This window comes from Patagioenas fasciata, chromosome 2 (genome assembly GCF_037038585.1).
Source record: "Patagioenas fasciata isolate bPatFas1 chromosome 2, bPatFas1.hap1, whole genome shotgun sequence".
NCBI lineage: Eukaryota > Metazoa > Chordata > Aves > Columbiformes > Columbidae > Patagioenas > Patagioenas fasciata.
Genome location: NC_092521.1, coordinates 125993347 through 126013274, shown reverse-complemented (window position 1 = coordinate 126013274; position 19928 = coordinate 125993347). Strand labels below are relative to the sequence as shown.

The 19928-nt window shown below is 44.1% G+C and overlaps 1 protein-coding gene across 1 annotated transcript in view; it reads left to right on the top strand.

Annotated features, from left to right (window-relative positions):
- Positions 1-14222, top strand: part of TGFBR2 (transforming growth factor beta receptor 2) — a 60278-nt gene extending 46056 nt beyond the window's left edge. Inside the window, exons 6-7 of the mRNA XM_065831079.2 lie at positions 8228-8355; positions 11760-14222. Coding sequence (XP_065687151.1) covers positions 8228-8355; positions 11760-11939 — 308 coding nt within the window. The 3' untranslated portion in view covers positions 11940-14222. The remainder of the gene's footprint in view (positions 1-8227; positions 8356-11759) is intronic.
- Positions 14223-19928: the final 5706 nt, after the last annotated feature.

Here is a 19928-nt window from a genome sequence, read left to right as displayed (position 1 = left end):
TTCTCTCTAAAAGTATGTTTGGACAGACATGCTCTTGTGGTTGTCTGGGGAGGGGATGATTCTTTTTAACTCTCACCATTTTTTCTAGTATACCTGGATGCTGTAAATTAACAGGCCTTCGATAGTATGATATGCACATGTGTGTGAACAGGCTTGAAGGGCAAGCACATGAAAGCACAAGAAAATTGGTTCTTGATTGGTGTAAGGATAAATCTGCTGTTAGATAGGCCACTTTTAAAGATAATGTCAATTTTTCCTGTAACGTTTTAAGTAGCAATGGATTGACTCAGTCTGGTTGACCTCACCCAAAATGATTGGAAACCTAAGATAGTTTGAAATATGAAGACCAAGAAGTGATAACTCTCTCCCATTTACTTTCATGGAATATTAATTCTCAAATCAAATGAGGGCTAGTTAGTGTCCCATTTACAAACTGATCGTTTCAGTAAGAGCCATCATAAGGATATAGAAACCTTCCTGCTTTCCCAAAATCCCCTGCTGCTGCTCTTCTTTTTTTTGTGATGTTGCACAAGATCACCTATATGAGAAATCAAAGCATGTTTGTTGTATGAAGTTCAGTAACAAAATGAAAATGATTGGAACTGACTATCAGAACAGCTTCAGGAAGAGCTGCTGTGCCTATTCATATTCAGAGTTTGTTCACGGAAACAAAATCTCCATTTCTGCTTTGCCTAAAGCTGCCCCAGAACTCCCAGTGTGTAGCACTGGTATGTCCTAGAAATCTGAAATGTTGCTGTTGAGATATCTGCATTACAGATTGCCATGTTTGAAGATTTTCACCTTACTTGAGGGACTAAAATGAGACTAAGTTACATATAAAATTCTTCAGTCTGCTGGTATTGTCTAACATTCATTCTAACAAAAACTGCTGCACAGTCCAGAGCTCTCACAGGCAGTTTTAAGGAGTGGGGCTATATAAGGTAACACTAGTGTGGGTATTATAGTAGAATGCGACTATGATTTGATTTGCTACTCTTCTTCCAAAACCAGAGGCTCCCTTTTCATTGGATTTGGCACAGTTGTGTCTCAAAGGGCAGCCACAGAGAGGAGAACAGTATGGGGAACATAGTGTACAGGAGGGAAACCAATGTCGCATGGGAAGAAGTGCATAGCTGCTCCTTGTTTCTCTACTAAGGTCTGTGGGATACCACAAGGGTGTCCATGGAGGTCTCTGAAGCTACTCTGCACAGTGGCTGTATGGCTGCATCCTGGTGTCCATGTGCAGGCGGGAGGAATGCCGCCATCTCCGTCTCCTCCTGTGTCTGACCAGCATTTAGTCCTACTGGGTGGGCTGCACTGTGGGCAGCAGATTTGCCCCTGTTTGCACCCTGCCGGGAAAGCTACAAAGCGAGTACATGTGCAAACAGCCAGTGCTAGCATAAAAGCAGGAAAAAAAATTTATTTTCTAGTCAAACATTTCAGGGAAAAAAAAACATATGGTGCTTCAGGAACTGAACCTCAGTCTGGCATTTTCCGAAGCAAACTTAGCCACATTTAACTGTCGTGGTCATGCCTGTTTCTAAATGCATTGGCACAACTTCAGCCTTCCATTAGCACTTTGTAAACGTGGCTGAGGAGATTTAAAACCCAAGAAAAAGGATCTTTGCCCTCTCTGTTGAGCTCTCTCTGTTTCTTGCATTTAGGAACTCACCTTATTAATATAAATATGAACTGTTCACTGTGGAATCTTTTATCTTTGCTGATGCCCAAGTCCCTTCCTGTTCATATTTGCTGAGTACAGTGAAATGGAGATTGTGGCAAGAGCGAATCTTATTGCTTCTGTTCTCAGAAGGCAACTGCCTAAAAGAGGATATAAAACGAGTTTCATAAGGAAGGAAAATCACCAGCTTGTTTAGCTGGAAGAGACTGACCTGTTATAACCTTGAGAAGAATAGCTGAAATCATTTCAGGAAAAAGAAAGTTACTCTGGCCTGCTATCCCTTTGCTTTCAACGTGGAGCTTAACCCCACTCACATCATGATTTTCCCTGTTCATTTCATCCCTCAGTCATCCTCAACTCCAGAACACAATTCTTGAATTTTGTTCCTCTATTTCAGTCATTTTTCCAGTGACTGAAATCCTCAGCAAAACCACAGGAGTACCTGGGCAGATCTGTGGGGCTGGAACTTGGGCTTCGTGCCTTCATCAAGAGCAGTCAACTACAACTCCCAGGATGTAGCTCCCTCCACTTGTCACTGGTACTGAGCTGTAGTAGCATTGCACAGTTTCTCTCATTTGCTGCTTAGATTTTCCTGTCGTTGCTTTGCAACCAGCTGGTGAAATACCCTAGCAGTGATTCATGCCTACGGCTACCCCTCTGCTTTCTCTCTCCATCTGTCACTCGTGAGACTCCCTCCTCTCTTCGCAGCCTTCCGGAGGAGCTGCCTTTGCTCACGCAAGCCCCTCTTTTCTTCCTAAACTGTTCAGCACTGGGAGAAATGACCTCCTGTATAAGCTGGAGTTGGCTGACGTGATCACAGCCAGCCTTTCCAAAGGAGCCTAAAAGATGTAGGCACCATGTTTGCAGCATCGGCTCTGTGTCACTAGAGAAACCAGTGGCATTTTCAAGGGCAGGAGTGGCAGTCTAAGCTGAGGCAGCGGCTTAAGTAACTTTATTAAGGGAGGGAAGCATTGCGGGGGGGCTAATTGCCATGCAGCCACATGAAGGTACAGTGACATTTCTTTCATAAAGAGAACTCTCAGGATTCATTTGTCAGCCTGCAGGTGTTCAGTGAGTGCGGGAGGCAATGGAGGCAGGTCCTTTCAGTACTGCATCTTTGTCCAACACAGTCTCCATGCTATGCCAGGCCTTTTCACTCAGCAGACGCTTAAACAAAAATACCCAGCAGCATAATCCATACTGTGAAGCTGCTGTAGTAAATAAGCAGGTGGGGACTGGCTTTCGAGCAAGGCCATGCTGTTCATTGTTACTTTGTTGTGCTAAATGTGGAGAAGCAGAAATGGGACACCAGGGAAAGGGAGACAGAGGCAAAGATCGAGTTTGACTGATTTTTCACCAGAGTATAATTTAAGAGGCATATTTAGAAACTCAGCAATACTACTTTGGGGAGAACTTCAACTGCTCCATGCTGCCGTTAACTTGGTATTTCATTCAGTGCAACAGCTGTGCACCAGATGCTGCATGTTGCAAGAAATATAATTTTCATCTCAAGCACTTACTTTCAGAGCGACACAGCTTTGGCGACCGAGGCAAGTGTAATTTCTCTGACAGCCTTCTAGAAAGAAAAGAAAACCATCTGTTTTCCATCGGAGCAGCTACGGGCTGGAGACTGTTGGGGGTGACAGGAGAGAACGAGAGGAAAGGGAACTTCTGAATGCATGGAGCTGGTGAAGAGGGAGAAGAGAAACCCCTCAGAAAACGGCGATGTTGCTCAGGCAGTATTGCCCTGCCCAGAGTGGTGGCTGGCTGCAGCAGAGCAGCAGGGCTTTGTTTGAAATGACAGCCTTGCTTTATACCAGAGCCGTGTTTAATATGAATAAAATCACTGATTAATCTTATGCTTGCCTGGAAGGAGTCAACCAAGAGACACAGTTTGGTAACTAAATATTTGTGTGTCCTGTACCTTGCGAAATGCTCAGCTTTCGTCACATTGACGTGGCAAGGTGACAGTTTCTGGTGGCAGGGAGCATTTTGGTAGCCTGTACAACAGGGCTGTGCCTGCACGGTGGGCCCTGAGGTGGCTGCATCTGAGACCTGATTTAAACCTCTCCTTCTGTGGAGCGAAGCCCCATTAGGGAACACCTGCACTGGGCTGGCTCGTGGGAGCAGGTAACCCTGAGCTAGTATATCCACACAGTGCCGTGTCACCCTGTGACAGTAACTCACATCATAGAAATTCTCTAAGTGTCACCACAGTGCTACACGTAAGGCAGCAAGTGCTGTCCTTCTGCAAGCCCAGAGCGCAGGAGGTAAGGTTGCTGCATTATGTCCCATGTCAGGCACGGATGTGCTCTGCATTCGTCTACTTTCCCATCTCTGGACCCAGCACACAGTGATTAAGCAGCCCATACACTGATGGCAGAGCTCATGCACTCATAATCGTTTGGAAGGGTGACTGTGTCTTTGATTATCAGATGTGAAGTCACTTAAAACATGTCTGTGAAAGGGAAACTGCACAGTGCGTTCACCCAGCCCAACATACCCTTGCCCTTCGTGGCATGGAATGGGGAAACCTATGGAAAATGTGAAGTAAGCATTTGACAGCTTCTTAAACTTGGCCATGAAATGGCTTTTGAGCTTTTGCTTTATGCATTATTATCCCTTTGTACAACAGCTAATAGGTAGATCCACTACCCAAATTCCCCTAGCTGGAAGAAAGACACAATCTTCACACAGACACACAGGTGTGTCACCTTTCACCTCACTCCTGCTTTGATTCTACAAATGAACCTTCATCTTCCAGCATGAGAAGTTGTCCCACAGAAATGAGTAAGGCAGATCACATGAGGGAGTGTTGACAGGGTTTGTGGGTATGCTGTTCTGGCCCAAAGGAAGAGAATCTCACTGCAAAGAGCTTACAGTAAAAAAAGATCACATGAGCAAGGCGTATTTTTCATGAGGAACCTACAGCCAAATTTTGCAAAGCATTCATCAGGCACCACAAATAGATTTTCAGTAATCTCTCTGTTTGGGACTAAAACTCCAAAACTCAGCCTTTCTGAGAGTTATGGCCTGGCCAGTGTCAAAGGAAACCAGAGGTACAGTGATTATTAGTGCAAGGTAGCTCATAACCATAAAGATTAAATGCTGGAGATAAAAGTTGAAGGAACTCTGCCATTACTGAACACTAAAGGTGCTGTAGTTCATGGTACCTGAGGTATTTATAGTACTTCAGCCAGTTGTCTTTTTTAGTGCCTGACTGGTCTAAAAACAATCAAAAGAAACATGTAAGGCATAAAAAAATAGATTCAGCACCTGTATACAGCCATGCACAAGCAGCTAGGCACAAACATCTTAACCTACCTCAAATTGACATCTGTTATATCTACTGTAGCACGTCAACATGATCCATGAATAACCCCAGCTATTACTGCAAAATGTGTCTAACACCTGAGATTTCACAGCATGAGGATGATTTACTGCAAGAGGATTCAATGGGCTTTTCTTTTTGAAGGGAAAGAGAAGCAAGATAATAAATAGCAAGAAGATGCTGCATGCTTTTCAAACTGAGGGAAGGCATGATTGTATTACTATAAAGTCATTGCAGTGAATTGGCATCTGGCCTCAATTTCTCTTTCTTTACTAAAAAAAAAAAAAAAAAAAAAAGGAGAAAGAAAAAAACCAATCTTTATATTTGGAAGAAGAATGCTTATAGCACAGACTTCCTCAAATAGGGAAAGATGTACTATAATACAAACCTACCAATTCCATGGGATGGCTGCCTTCCCTTCTCCCACTTGAACCATCTCATGCAGCTGAATGGCCTTCGAATTAAGCTCTGAGAGAGGGAGCAAGTCAGCAGCGCAGCACCAGCTTCCCTCTGTTGGGCATGCCAACTCCTCTGACTCCTCATATTGCAAGATCATCTCAGAGCATTGGCTGGTGTCCATGACCACTACCACAATCAAACCATGACTAATGGAGATGGTGTAGGAAATGGCCATCTAGGTCATGCTATTTAAATCTTCCCAGCAAACTTTAATATTTTGGTTAGCTTTGAAATTATAGGTATCTGCTTTGTTATCATTGTGCATCTGCTGTGTAGTAATCCAGGTCTGACCAGCAAGATGACAAATTCCCAATTAACTTCTAGGGATAAAGTCTTGTAAATTTACTTTGGCTGAGTAATCTTTAACTCAGATTAATGCAGTATTATTAACTGGTATGCCTTCTTGTAGAGGAAAGCAAGCAAAAACAGACTTTGGCCCTTGAGTCTTAAAGAAAGTGATTTACATATGATGAGATAGGAGTTGTGTTTTGGGACTACAGCCACTCTCCAGAGCATTGTGTGGACAGTGGCCAACACCAGATGGTTCAGGAGAAAGAAGGAGAGCTGTGCAGGAGGCATCTGTGGGGTGATCTGTTGCGCTGCACACACAGTTGTTTTCAGCTGGATCTCTAAATGCTGAACATTTGAAGCACAAGTTTTAATATCTCTTCCAAAATGTTTCTTATCATAATTTGGCTATTCTTCTTAAGCATTAGAAGTTCTTTTTCTGTAGCCTGATAAAGTCTTCATCTTGTGGCTATCACATAGAAGTGAGATCTACAGCTTGATTCTAAGGTTTGGGAGAAAACTCCACCTTTTAGTTATGTTCAATACTATTAATACTTTGTTTTTATCATGAGACATGACAGAAGAATCTGACCTGTGTTATCTTGACCAGAGCAGTGGATGTGGTCTACCTTGACTTCAGTAAAGCCTTTGACACACAGTCTCCCACAGCATCCTCACAGCTAAGTTGAGTAGGTGTGGTCTAGACAACAGAGTAGTGAGGTGGGTTGCAAACTGGGAACTGCTGGAGAGAGTCCAGCATAGGGCAACAAAGATGATGAAGGGAGTGGAGCACCTCCCTTATGAAGAAAGGCTGAGGGAGCTGGGTCTCTTCAGTTTGGAGAAGAGGAGACTGAGGGGTGACCTTATTAATGTTTATAAATACATAAAGGGTGAGTGCCACAAGGATGGAGCCAGGCTCTTCTCAGTGGCAAACAATGATAGGACAAGGGGTAATGGGATCAAGCTGGAACACAAGAGGTTCCACTCAAATTTGAGAAAAAACTTCTTCTCAGTGAGGGTGACAGAGCACTGGAACAGGCTGCCCAGGGGGGTTGTGGAGTCTCCTACTCTGGAGACATTCAAAACCCACCTGGACATGTTCCTGTGCGACCTCACCTAGGCGTTCCTGCTCCGGCAGGGGGATTGGACTAGATGATCTTTTGAGGTCTCTTCCGATCCCAAACATACTGTGATATTAGTTATTTTCAATATTTTGTCATATAAGCCCTTACTTTTCTCTTCAAAGTAAACAAAGCCAAGCTTTAGAGGTTCTTCCCATTTTTTTATAGGCCTTTAATCATTGTTATCACCCTTCTCAGGGCTTCTTTTTACTATAAAATGCCCCTTGAGAGGAGTGAGCAGCACTGGACACTGCATTTGAATTTTGAGTGTAACATTGCGCAACAGTGCTGTGTCTCCTGTCTAATTCATCTCTCTTCACACATTCTCTGGGCACTCACATACATTCTGCAGACTGCCTTGCAGATTACACTTCAGTTTTTCTTGCCCTCGATTAATTCCTTGAAAGAAATAAGAGGCAGCAGAACAGGCCAGCTTCATAAATCTTTATCTAATCCTAGCAAGTCATTAGGCCTGTGAGTAAAGTCTCCATCTGTTCCCAAAGAAACCACAGCATTTTCTACACTGTGTCAGCATCTACTATAATATTTCCGCTCTCAGAGATTTCTTGAGTTTTCTCCAAAGATCCCATATGTCTACTTCTTCCTTTCTCACTCCAAAGAAAAGCAAAGAACACATGCAACATGGAAACAAAAACTAGGATGGCAGCAGCCCCTTCAGGAAGATGTGCCCCTTACATCATGGGCCAAAACTGACCCATTTTGGGAAAGAGACCTAAAATAGGAGCAGACTGCTACTTTCTACAAAGGAATGCAGGTCAGTAGTGAACAAGGGCAGCATGACAGCTTCCAGCACTGCTCCTTACTCTATCTTTGTCCTTCTCAAGCCACCGTTTCCTCCTAGCAATCTGGCACATTAACATTTATCATGACTGAAATAGATTTCACTTTATATTTCACCTGGTAAGTGTGTGTGAGCTCCAGGGCACCTAAGCGGGGGGCAACTTCTTGCGAGCCTGGCTCAAGCAAAAGTTAGCTTGAAGCTCCTATGTATTTTGCCTCAACACAGATCGGAAGGCTCACAGACCATTACAGGTTACCCTGCTGCTCTGACTGTTGCTAATATGATTATGTACTAAAGGGTTTAAATGAAAATTGTTCAGTTGTCTAGGAAAGAAAAGGGGAGAGGGGCCATGTGGGAGAAACACATTTGAAACAGTTTTGAAAATGCCAACTGGCTTTGCTTTGTTTGGAGCTGTTCAAGCAGAACGGTGGCACTGAGCAGCTAATCAGTAGCTCCTACTCCTCCAGAGAACAGCCAGCTCCCTTTGCACTTGGCACCAGTGCAGCCCAGCTGAATACCCTTGTGTTTGCTTATTCTCTTGGCAGAAGTGAAAGAGTACGAGCCTCCATTCGGGTCTAAAGTGCGAGAACACCCCTGCGTGGAAAGCATGAAGGACAATGTCCTCAGAGACAGAGGGCGACCTGAGATCCCCAGCTCCTGGCTTAACCATCAGGTAAGAATACATCTGAGCAGCTGGGAGCTGCACTACACATTTAGCTGCTGTCCGAAGCCTGAGCTTTAACTCTGTGTCCTGCCCAAGAGGCTGAACCTCTCTTTTGCACAGATTAGAGCTCACAATGACACCAGTGTTGCCATGGTTCAGACACCACAGTGCTCTGCCTGCCCCAAAGCCCTGGCATTTCTGCTGCCCACCAGCATAATCTAAAAGTGATCAAAACAAAAATGGAAAACTGAGACCTGACAGTCATCCAGCCAGCCACATAATAATTAGGGCCTTGAAGCACACTGCGTGCAGGCTCTGAAAGGTCCCAGAGAACTACGTTGCACATGGGCCCCTTTAGCAGAGAAAAAAAAAATCTCAGTTCTTAATCATGGAGAGCAGTCATAGTTGCGTCCCAGCTGTTGACAGGTCTAAGAAAATAGGAAATGAGTCTTCAGCAAGCCAGTCTGGTTTTATTCAGGTTGCGCATTAGCAGTACATTTCCCTTGCATGTTGTGAAGCACGCTGTCAGCTTTCCCCATTCACGAACACCATGGTTGCACTTCCTAGGTGATAGTTGCAACCTGATTTCTCAGTGGATGAAACCGCATGGAAAGAAGCCAAAGGCACACATTTCTTCACCTTTGCTCTGAGCAGTTTTATCAGAAGAGATAAAATGAGAAGCGCCTCAGAGGGAGGAGTAAGACTTGGTCATTCCACTTGTCGGTGAAATATGTTGAGTGGTCTTTACAGACAAAAGGAAGGCAGCATGAATGTTTATAAAAGCCCAGGCAACCAAGATCAGCTAGTATTTCCGTCAGGAGCAATGTAACACTCCCTTTCTCATTCCAGTTGAGATGTTAAAATCACAGCCTAACACCTACTTATGAAAGGCCAAGCGAATGGCCAAAATCAATCACCTTTCCAACCAAGAACAATGCATCTGCCACCTGATGACTATGGCAGAGTGCAGCCCCTTCCTGGACCACATGGACTTGCTCCTTTTATAGTCGTCTGCAATGAGTCGAGTTACGGAGGAGGGTGCTTTGGCTGGGGAGGAGAGCTGTATTTTGAGGGACACCTGGGTATCTGATGTTACATGTACTAAAAAGCCCTTGATATTTTCTAGGAGCCACAGATACAACCATCTTCTAAATGACAAGTTGAGCTGGGAAGGAGAGATTATACTAATGCTTATCTTTATGGAAAAGAACTATAAGGTTGCAGAAATTTTATAAAAATTGTGGATGAGCTGGTAGTTGCACTGCAGTCGTTTGTTTTCCACAAAGCCAAAATGAGGTCCAAACTGGTGATAAATATGCAGTACTTTAGAAGAGCCCAATTAACAGAGCAGAAAAGAATCCTGAGCTATATCATTTGGGAGCTAAAAATTAAATAGTAGAAAATGCTTAAAATGAGGAACATTTCTCAAAATATTCAAAAGACATGGTCTCGTGTGAAAAAAATTAAAGAAGGGTAGAGAACTGATTAGGGAAACAGAAGAACAACAGGAAGATCTGTGGTCAGCAAACTTAAGGATAATCAGTTTTCTCAAGAGCAAAAGGAAATCTAACTTAGTACCAATCTGTTGCTGGATATGAAAGAAAGATATTGCTTATGCTGATACAGAGGCAGACATGGTCAGCGAATATTTCTGTTCTGCATTTGGGAAGAGTCAGATGATGTATTTGTCATAGAAGGTGACAAAAGCCCCTATAGAGCAAAAGTCATTGGCACTTGGGGCAGAGTTAGGTGGCCCAGAGACTTGTCTGTGGCAGGGCACAGCCTTACTTGGCAATAGAAATGGGTTGTGCCTTGGAGACAAGTGTCCAGGAGCTCGTTTCACGCACAGCCAGGTACAGCAGCAAGCGTAGGGGTGCCCAGAGGTGCCCAAGGGTGGGCTCGTGCTCTGCATGGCGCTCAGGCAAGGGGCAGTCCCCAGCTGCTCAAGTGTGTGGTGGGCTGCAGCTTGAGGTACTGGGGTAGAATTGTGAGATGCACCTTGAATTTCATCACCTCTGGGTTTAGATAGCAAGTAAAACGATCGCAGGTTTGGACCTGGACGTCCTGCATTTGACTTAGGAGTTTTCTTCCCTACATAAAACCCAGACCTCAGTCTGCCCGCAGTACAGGGCACCGAACCGACTGGGAGGACCATGAGTCTGCTCTCCTGCATCACCAAGGTGGGCACAGCTGCCTCCAGCAGCATTCAGCTAAGAGTCTAAGGCAGGAAATGAATGCCTGATAACACACTCACAGGACATTTAATGAAGGTGGATTTAATTCCCTTCATCTGAATCCCTACAGCATTTCACATTGCGCTATCTAAAATGCAGTGATACATCAGCTTCTGCGAGGCTGTGACAGTTTGCAACAGCTGAGGATCTGCTTTGAACTCTGTAGAAGTTGGTCTCACTGTAATGGCTTTTCCATATTCATTTCCTTCCTCTGCAGTCCTGTTTTTGTAATGAACTCATTATTCATCATGATAAAATTCTGGAATGGTTTTACATATTACAATTCCCCCTCCCCTTAATGAGATTTGTTGCACTATTGATTTCAAGTTAATGTTTAATATTTAATTTAATTTACTGCTTGTAATTTCAATGCCAGCAGAAAACTAATGTCATTTGTATACAGACAATAACATTCTGCTATTAACATTGACATCAGTCAACATCACCAATTAGGTAAATTACGCAATTAATGCAGTGTTGTGAAATGTTATTTTTTTAAATAAGAAGTTTAAGATAAATCCTACTTAATAGGCTTTTAGTGCCATAAAGCAAAGCACACAATCTCGAGGCAAGTACCTCATGTTTATAAAATGCATTACAGAGATGCAACTGTTTTTTGCTCCTGTAAACATGTGCATCAGCATTGAAATGAAGGTTAAATAGTTACATCTGTGAGTGACATGTGTTTAAGTGTTTGTGGGACTGTGGCCCATATTTGCACATAGATTTAGTTAGTCTGCAAGGAATTCATAAAGAGCTAATGTAGGGCCTGATATTGCTGGCAATCAGAATTTTGTTCAAAAAACCCGAACAGAATTCAGGCATGCAAAGGCACACGTTGAGCAAAAAGTCATGTTATCCAAGAATTCTGATCATACTTATTGAAAAAAAAACCCTACTTGATTCTATAGCACTAGCCCAAGCGTAGTTTTTCTTGTTATAAAGTATCAGAATATATGATGTCCAGAAAATACAGTGCTAACTAAAGTACTGAAAGTAGAGTTTCTTTAAAAAAAAAGAAAAGCGTGCCCCCGTGACAGTAGCAGCAGAACCCGTAAAGCACCTCCAGGATGCGGGTGAGTAACCCCCAGAACTTCAGAGGGCACTAAAGCAATTGTCACACAGGGGCTTTAGCGGCGACCGGCCCCATCACAACTTCTCTCTCTCTGCTCTCTGCAGGGCATTCAGATGGTCTGTGAAACCCTTATTGAGTGCTGGGACCACGACCCCGAGGCCCGGCTCACGGCGCAGTGCGTTGCGGAGCGCTTCAGCGAGCTCAAGCACCATGACAAGCTGTCGGGAAGAAGCTGTTCGGAGGAGAAGATCCCCGAAGACGGGTCTGTGACCCCTGCCAAGTAGCACACACCCGAGAGCTCCAAAATGGAGGGAAGTTGCTCCTTAAAGGCGTTCACCTTGGCAAAGGAAGAAGTTTCAACTTGCTTCCTGAGGGACTGAGGGTGTCACTACTCCCTTTAAGGCTCTGGCTCCGGACAGAGAGATGTATTTGTGGGAATTAAAAGCTGGGGAGTAGGTGTCATACCCTAGCAGTGGCTGCCAGCATCATGTCGTAGGAGGAGCTATGTATGTTAGCACTTCCTCAGGAAATGAGATTTGAAAATAGCCAATAACATTATGCACTTTATTAATGCCTGTATATAACTATGAAATTGCTATTTTTATATATATATACATATATATGTAAAATGTGTGTGTATGTGTATATATATATATATATGTATCTATCTATATATCTATAAACAGCCATGCTATGAAAAAAGAGGTTAACAAAAAAATTACCAGTGCATTAGAGATGCCTCCCCCTTAGGGAAGGAGCCTGGAGAGACTGGCATGGCACGACACCAGCAACTGTGCACTAAGCGCTCTGCCAAAAAGATAGGAATAATATGCAATAAGAAGATGGTTTTCAAAGCATGTGCTGTGAACACCCGGCTGTGGCCCTGCCGTTCCCATTTGCAGGAGCAGTGTCACAGCAGACAGGCCGATTTGGCTTTGCAGTTATACCAACGCATTCCTTTCTGCAGCACGTTTTGGAAGGTTCAGGGATGCCTTTGCCCTCTCATCTTAACTCCAGTGTCTTTGTAGTGTCCTGGAACAGGGACGTGAGGAGGTTTGGTCCCTCCCACACATTTCCATACAGAGGTCATTAATGTTATATGTTTATTGCTTTGAAGTCACGCTGCTTGCAAGCAGGTTGCAAAATATCAGCAGGGTGAGTTTCCCCTCCTGCCATCCCCACTCCCAAACCGCACCAAACAAGATGGGGCCAGCAGTAATCCAAGCAGATGTTTTGTATTTGCTGTGCATTCTGAGTGCAGGCAGTACTATGTTTTTTTCCTTCCTTTTACCTTGATCGTGTTGCTGCAAAACCAAACATTTTTTTTCCCCTGTACAGCATGTCTAATTGCTTGTCATGCCACAGTCCGACTCTGTTTCACACTTTCTAGGAGAAAAGTAAAGAGACAACAGCCAGTGCCTTTATTTTTGTGAAAGGACCCTGGAGGTGAGGAAAAGTTCCGTAGCATTAGCTTGATGGCTTATGCTACCCTCAGCACTGCTTGCATATAGGGCTGCCCTCCGCAAGTCAGCAATTAACAGAAAAACCCAAAACCCAGGGGAGATGATTTATTCCACAAGGATGCATCAGACATTGCTTACATTCTTTCAGTTCTCCAAAATGTTTAGGACAGTTGACATTCACGTTTGGCCTATAGAAATGACAGCAGTGTGTTTTATTAAGGGCTAACAATTTTGTCTTCAGGAGTTTTGCAGTGATTTTTCCACTTCGTTCTTCCCTACAGCATGTAAGCAGGCCTTACAAATTGGAAATTCAGCCAGCAAAAACGAGTCCTCTACAGATGTATCTGGTGCCATTTATTAAACACCTTTGACAGATAAACATTGATATTTCTCTAGAAGACTTTGCCGTGTAAGTGAATAGGAATCATGCTTATTCAAATAGGAGTTAAGATTTACTTTTGTATCTGCCTTTTTTTTTTGTTTAATTTTAACCAAACTACTCAGAAATATTTAAACAGAGTGGGGCGAAATCTCAAAAACTACAGTCGAATTCAGAGGATACAATGTCGAATTTTATAAGGGGGGGGAGGAAGGGGACGTGTTTTTTGTAACGAAGTAGGGCAGCCAGCCGGTGGAGCAGGGCCAGTGGCGGGCTGCTCGGAGAGGGGACAGAGGGATGTGGCAGCCTGTTTCTCTGCCATCCACGCTGAAGCTCAAAGAATGACATCCTGTAGTTCCTGACAATACTGACATTTTTATGTTTTGTTGTTTGTTTGTTTGTTTTTCTTTTTTAAATTGTTTTGTGGTGTTTTGTTTGGTTTGTTTTTTACTACTACATGTAAAGGAAAATTTTTGTACTTTTAAGGAATATTTCCCCCATACATCATGTATGAACTAGGGATGTGAACAATATATACTCTTGTATATCAAATTTTTCAAGCACTTAACTTGCTTTGTAAACCGGTTTGGGTTTGTTTGGCTTTTTTTTTTTTTTTTTTTTGGGGGGGGGGGGGATGTGATTTGTTTTTTTTTGTTTTTTTCTGTTTTGTTTTGTTTTATATAAATCAAATGTTTATTGGAGCAAATAAAATAACACAAACTGAAGTTTGTCTTTCATCTCTGGAGCACCCAGAATAGGGAGAGGGCTCTCCCAAAAATGAATCCTGTCCTAAAATGGTTCAGGTGCATTCCTTCCCACCGGAGGCCTGAATGTCATGCCCAGTGTGTCCAGTGGCCTTTGCATGTATCCTGCTTTGCTAATGACTCCTTCTCCCGGTCTCCATCCTGCCCTTTAGCCAGCAGCATGAGCAGATGCCCAATCTTGCTGGCCCATCAGCCCCTGCAGTGTAAAACCTTCAGGAGTCTTGGGGAGGGGACAGAGAAGAGGGTTCACAGCTGACAGTCTCCTACTTTTAGGTTCCACAGTTCTTCAGTGTAGATGTGGCACTGGAAGCCATGGTTTAAGATCATGGTTTAGTGGTGGACTTGGCAGTATTTGGTTAACGGTTGGACTTGTTGATCTTAAAGGCCTTTTCCAACCTAAATGACTCCATGATAAGGCCTTAGTTAAACCTCAGTTGTTTTGGTGCTGGTATTAAAGTGAGCCAAAGGACAGCCCACTAAATCTGTGTCACTGAGAAGTGTATGATTAATGTGTTTGTGCCTTACAGCAACTGCTCTGCTCAGAGCTTTCACCTCTTAAAGCTGATAAGTCCTCCCATGGAAGACATGCAGGACACAAGCATCACATAAACAAAGAGATACCTCTAGCCCCACCAAAAACATTGCCTTGAGTGTGACTTATTTGATGCTGAGCCTTTACAGAGGACACAGTCCACCAGTGCCTGATGTAGGCATTTGAGACTCTGTAGGCATCACCCTTTTTTTCAGGGAAAGTATTTTGGTGCCAAAACCTCCACCAGAGCTCATGCTTGGCTGCACTATCTCCTTTTGAACGCCCAAGTGGGGATTCCCCAAACAGGCACCCAGGTATCTTCATTAATGAGCAGAATCACAGGATAACTGAGGCTGGCAGGGAAACTCCAGTCCCGATGCTGTGCTCGCTGGTCATCTGGTCCAGGCTGCTGTTAAAAATGGGCAGCTTAGATCATGTTGCTCAAGACCTTGTTGAATTCTGAGTATGTGCAATGCTATGATTTCACAGCCCGGTGCTCCGGACACAGTAAAACACGGAGCTGATGTCAGGTATGGTGCAAAGCACTGCAGCCACAGCTAGGCTAAGACTGGCAAACAGGGGCTTTGTGAAGCAGACTCTGTGTAGGTAACCCCCCCAGCCAGACAGCTGCAGGTGACCAGCTCTTCCTTTAAACCAGCTGCCCTCTGCCCCGTATTACAAGACCATAAATCAAGCTGCAGGGAAAGGATGCTCTGCAGGCAGCTGAAACCAGCTGCCTGGGGACAACACGGAGGGGCCTGGAGGGAGGGAGCCTTGTTGCAGGGCTGCTGCTGAGGTTGCACTGGGGACAGGGGAGGGCAGGACCTTGCCAGCTGCACTGCAGCCGTGCCAGATCCAGCCTTGCCATAGTTGCTCTAACCTTAAGGGACAGTGGGATGTTTGCACTCCAGCAAGCATTAACAGTGCAGCCTTTGCTTCTCAGCTGTTCCTTCAGCAAAGGCAAGAAACAAAACAGCTCTTAGCTTCCCTAGGGGTATGCAAAGCCTCACTTTCCACACCTCTGTGGTTTCTAGCAGCACCCTGCCCAGCTCTAGGCAAGCTTAGCATCACTGTGGTCAGCCCCAGCATTTGCTGGTGCACTGGTGGCACTGGCCACCCCTCACTAGTCCCCACAACTGTCCGTGTATTGGCAAAGATCTTTTAACTCTGATACCCTGTTTACACTGGCTCAAAGGTGAAGTCCTTTTGGCATAACAAGGCAGACAAGTGTTGCAAAAAGGAATATAAAATGTATTGAGAAACAGCAGCAGCAAACCCTAGAGACCTTTCAGTCTTGAAGCACACAATATTCTTGAACTAAAGTACACCTTATCCTTGCAATATTTTTTCAATTAAGGCTTTTGCCCATCTTCCTTATTCTAAATATGGTTTTCAGCATCCTTCTGTGAACAGCTCTTAATTAGCATATAAATCACCATTTTATCACCAGGATATACAGCAAAGAGGCTCCAGCTGTGCAATGTGGAAGGCAATGCTCAGGTTTACTACTGAACCAAGCACTGGTCTAGACTGGATGGCAAAGTTTCCCAGTGCAGAGTGCTTCTGTGTTACCACTTCACACAATGCTCAGCACTATTGGGGTTTAACCCCCTTCTAGGATGTTCCCAACTGCTAATGGAATAGACATGAATGCTAAAAGAAGAAAAAAATCATGACCCAGCTCCTGAGGGGGGTGGAAAGAAAAAGAAAGGCATTAAGACATCGTTATTCTGAGTGCTCCTGGAAACAAACCTCTCTACATGTGGAGCACCTGCAATATTGTCCCTCTGTCAAGCCAGCTGTGTTGAGACCCGAGGGCTTCCGCTGCTTCCAAAAGAACACTGATTAGTTTATTTCCTGATCCTTAGCTCTGTCTCTCCTGCTTGCTTTTTTTAATTTTTTTTAAATTTTTTTTTTGGGCATTATGGTTTTAATAAAACACTGACTGTGGCAATTTTTCCCTCTGGCCACAGAGAAGATGGAGCAAATTCTGTTCCAGACTGTCTGCTTGTTATTCCTGAAAGCAGTTTGGCTGCTTTCATGCTGCTTATTACTTGGCAAACATTTATTCAAGTGGGTGCACACCATGTGCGTGTTCAGAAAGCTCTTGCTGGGGCGGTGCCAAAAATTCCAGTCTCATCCTGGGTCAGTGTAAGGGATGCACCTCACTGCAGGATTTTGCTTGGTTTTTTTTTCAGGCACCTGTGTCCCACTGGCTTACATTTCCCAGTATGACCCTCAAGACCCAGTTGGCCTGAGCCCATGGTGTCCCAGCCCAGCTGTCTGGACCCCATTTCCGCTTAGTGCCTTGACCTTTGGTAGCTCTCACCTATTTTTGACCTCCGGCAGCTGAAAGCTGAGGACAAAGGCGGTGGTTTGTTGAAATACCAACAATTTGTGACGCTCCTGGAAGGACTGAGCCCAGGAAATAAATTTAAGGCACTTGACTAATGAATGCTTTGAGCACCATCTAATCACTTCATGAAGAAGCAAAGGCAAAAGGCAGCTCATAAATTATCTGCTGTGAACGATTTGCTCAGTTATAATGGTGATAAGCCAGTCTCTTCAGATAGTTGCATATATGTAGCTAAATTCTTAAAAAAATAAAATAGCCACCTGATCAAGTCAGTATGATTAAACTCTCATTGCTGAAACATCTGTTTTGCAAATGTGCTGCCATGTGAAAGCAGGTAGACCAAAGCTCCCTGGCATTTCTCCCCAGGTCAGCCATTTCATTTGTGTCACAGCAGGGACCACTCATAGCTGAAAACACTCCCCCTCTTCCTCCTCTGCTGCAGCAAGGCTTTCCTGTGGAAGAAGAAACAAAAGCAATTCACCCTACTTTCTTTTTTCACCAAGCTGGTGGCTTCAGCTTCCCTGACGCTGTTCTCCTCTTTCCAGGCACATTTAAGTGCCTGAGCAGGAGCTGCACAGAGCACTGCCTCCTGCCTCTGTGTTTGGATCGGGGTGCTGGCCTTTCTCTCATGAAAGCGACTCACTGTATTTGTGTTTCAGACCATGACCTGCTGACTTGCATCAGATATTGGGTTTTAAGTGTTGAGCTCAGCCCTGCACAACCTCCCAAAGGGCAACTCACCATCGCTTCTGCAGAGGCTGGAGCCATGCCCTTCCTCCTGCATCCTTCTCTCCCTCAGCCTCTTCCTCTCCTCAGTAAGGCCCCTCCTGACCAGCAGGGTGTGTCCTTCTCTGGAAACAGCACCTGAGTAAACCCAATGCATACACCTGTTTAGTACACCCCACTTTGCTTATTTAGGGCAGGAGCAACGGAGAGGAAACAAAGCCCAAAAGAAATACACATCACACATTTGTCTAACCAGCTTGCATGGAGATGGTAGGCAGGTGTCAAGCCAGGTGTGCCAGCTTTCTGCTCCAGTGTAAGGGGTTGCATGAGGGTCCCCCAACCAGAACCATCTCAGTTTCCTCAAGGACAGGATGACCATCCTGCTTCACCCTCAACTCTCACATTCATTCCTCCATGAATCCCAGCAGGAATGAAAACTCCCTTACAATACCTACAACCCTGCTGCGTCAGAATTCTCTGTAGCATACAGCTCAGCTACCTGCCAGAGTAACATAAGGATCTTGGAAATGTTCCAGTTTTCACAGTGTTCCATCCACCATCTGGCTGCCTGAAGGATTTAGGGGCGTCTTTTATTTAGAAGGAGTTAAACCGATGTGGGATGCAGGACATGTTATCAGAGCTGTATGGTGAACAACAGAAGCGGAGCTACGTACCTCCCCCCTCCCCACACAGCCCAAACCTAGCACTTTCCATCTCACACAAAGAGCTTCAGAAAAAAAACCTTCCTTCTGTTAGAAATACGCCGGGTTCTTCGAGCTTCAACCTTGCAGGAGACCATTTAAGGTTAGAAAATGTTTTACAGAAGATATTGATTGCATCTAATTCCCGCTTTTGCTTGAAGGTGAAAACTGTCTTTCTAGTTCTCTAACAGAAGACAGTATAAACTCCTGAGATAAACATCTGTCTGTCTGTGGCTACAAATGTTTAGCACAAAGACTGGTCTTTATCTAGTGACTTCCTTATATTTGTATGTGAATGCTGAGAGGATCTCTGCAGTTATCTAGCAAGGCTGCCTATGCTATGACTACCCAGTAAGATAAGATGATAAACATATTTGTATTGAATTTGGAATACATCATTTGGCAACATATAAGAAATGCCACCCCAGACTCAGATGTTCCAAGGGTTGTTGCTTCAGGAATTGAGATGAAAATGCAAGGCTTACTATAGGTTGTTTTAATGTATCATTGCAATGAACATTTGAGAATCATTTAAAGTAAAACACTGTTGTTTGAAATAGCACAGGGTGTAAGAATTCCTGGAATGACAAAAACAGTGTTTCGTCTTTGATCCAACAAAACTGAACTAAAGACTGTCAGAGAAAGGCTCCAGTAAAAGAAATCACAAAGCCCATCTGCTCACACCACCAAAAAAGCAGCTATGTGGTGCTGCCACCAAGAATTATAACTTACAGAACTTGGGTTAACAGACAGTGTCTTCAGGAACAGCCCATCCATAAGAGAGGCACTTAGCAAGTGAAAGATGATAACTCCTGATACTTGAATCCAACCTTATTTCTGGAAAGGTGAGGTTTCCTCCTTTTATGAAATTAAAGCCAGAGTATCTATTCTCTTCAACTGAGATACTCGCTTTCCATCAGCCACCCAGCGCTCCTGGAGGCAAAAGGAAGGAGGCCATACCTTTAATTAGCTAAAAGGTTTTGAACAGGACATAAATCTCATACCAAGACTTCTAATTTTCCAGTTGTTAAGCCTCATGCACTTTTTACACAGGCTTGCTCATGTGCTTTGGCTACAACTTTTTTTGCTCATCTAATCCCGATGTGAGAAGTGGGAGCAATATTTCTGTAACATGAAAACGTTGCTGACACTTCAGCCTCACCACTGAGGAGGCGTTTGCAGAAGCAACTTGTGGGGGAGTATGCTGAATTTTTTCTTGTAATGCTTTGAATGGCACAGCAAAATGCTCCCGTGTTTCAAGGCATTAATGGCATCTCGCATTAAGCAGCAGGTTGTATAGCCTGAGTACTTCTCTAAAGGATGTGTAAGCCTTATTAAATAAGGAAAAAAAA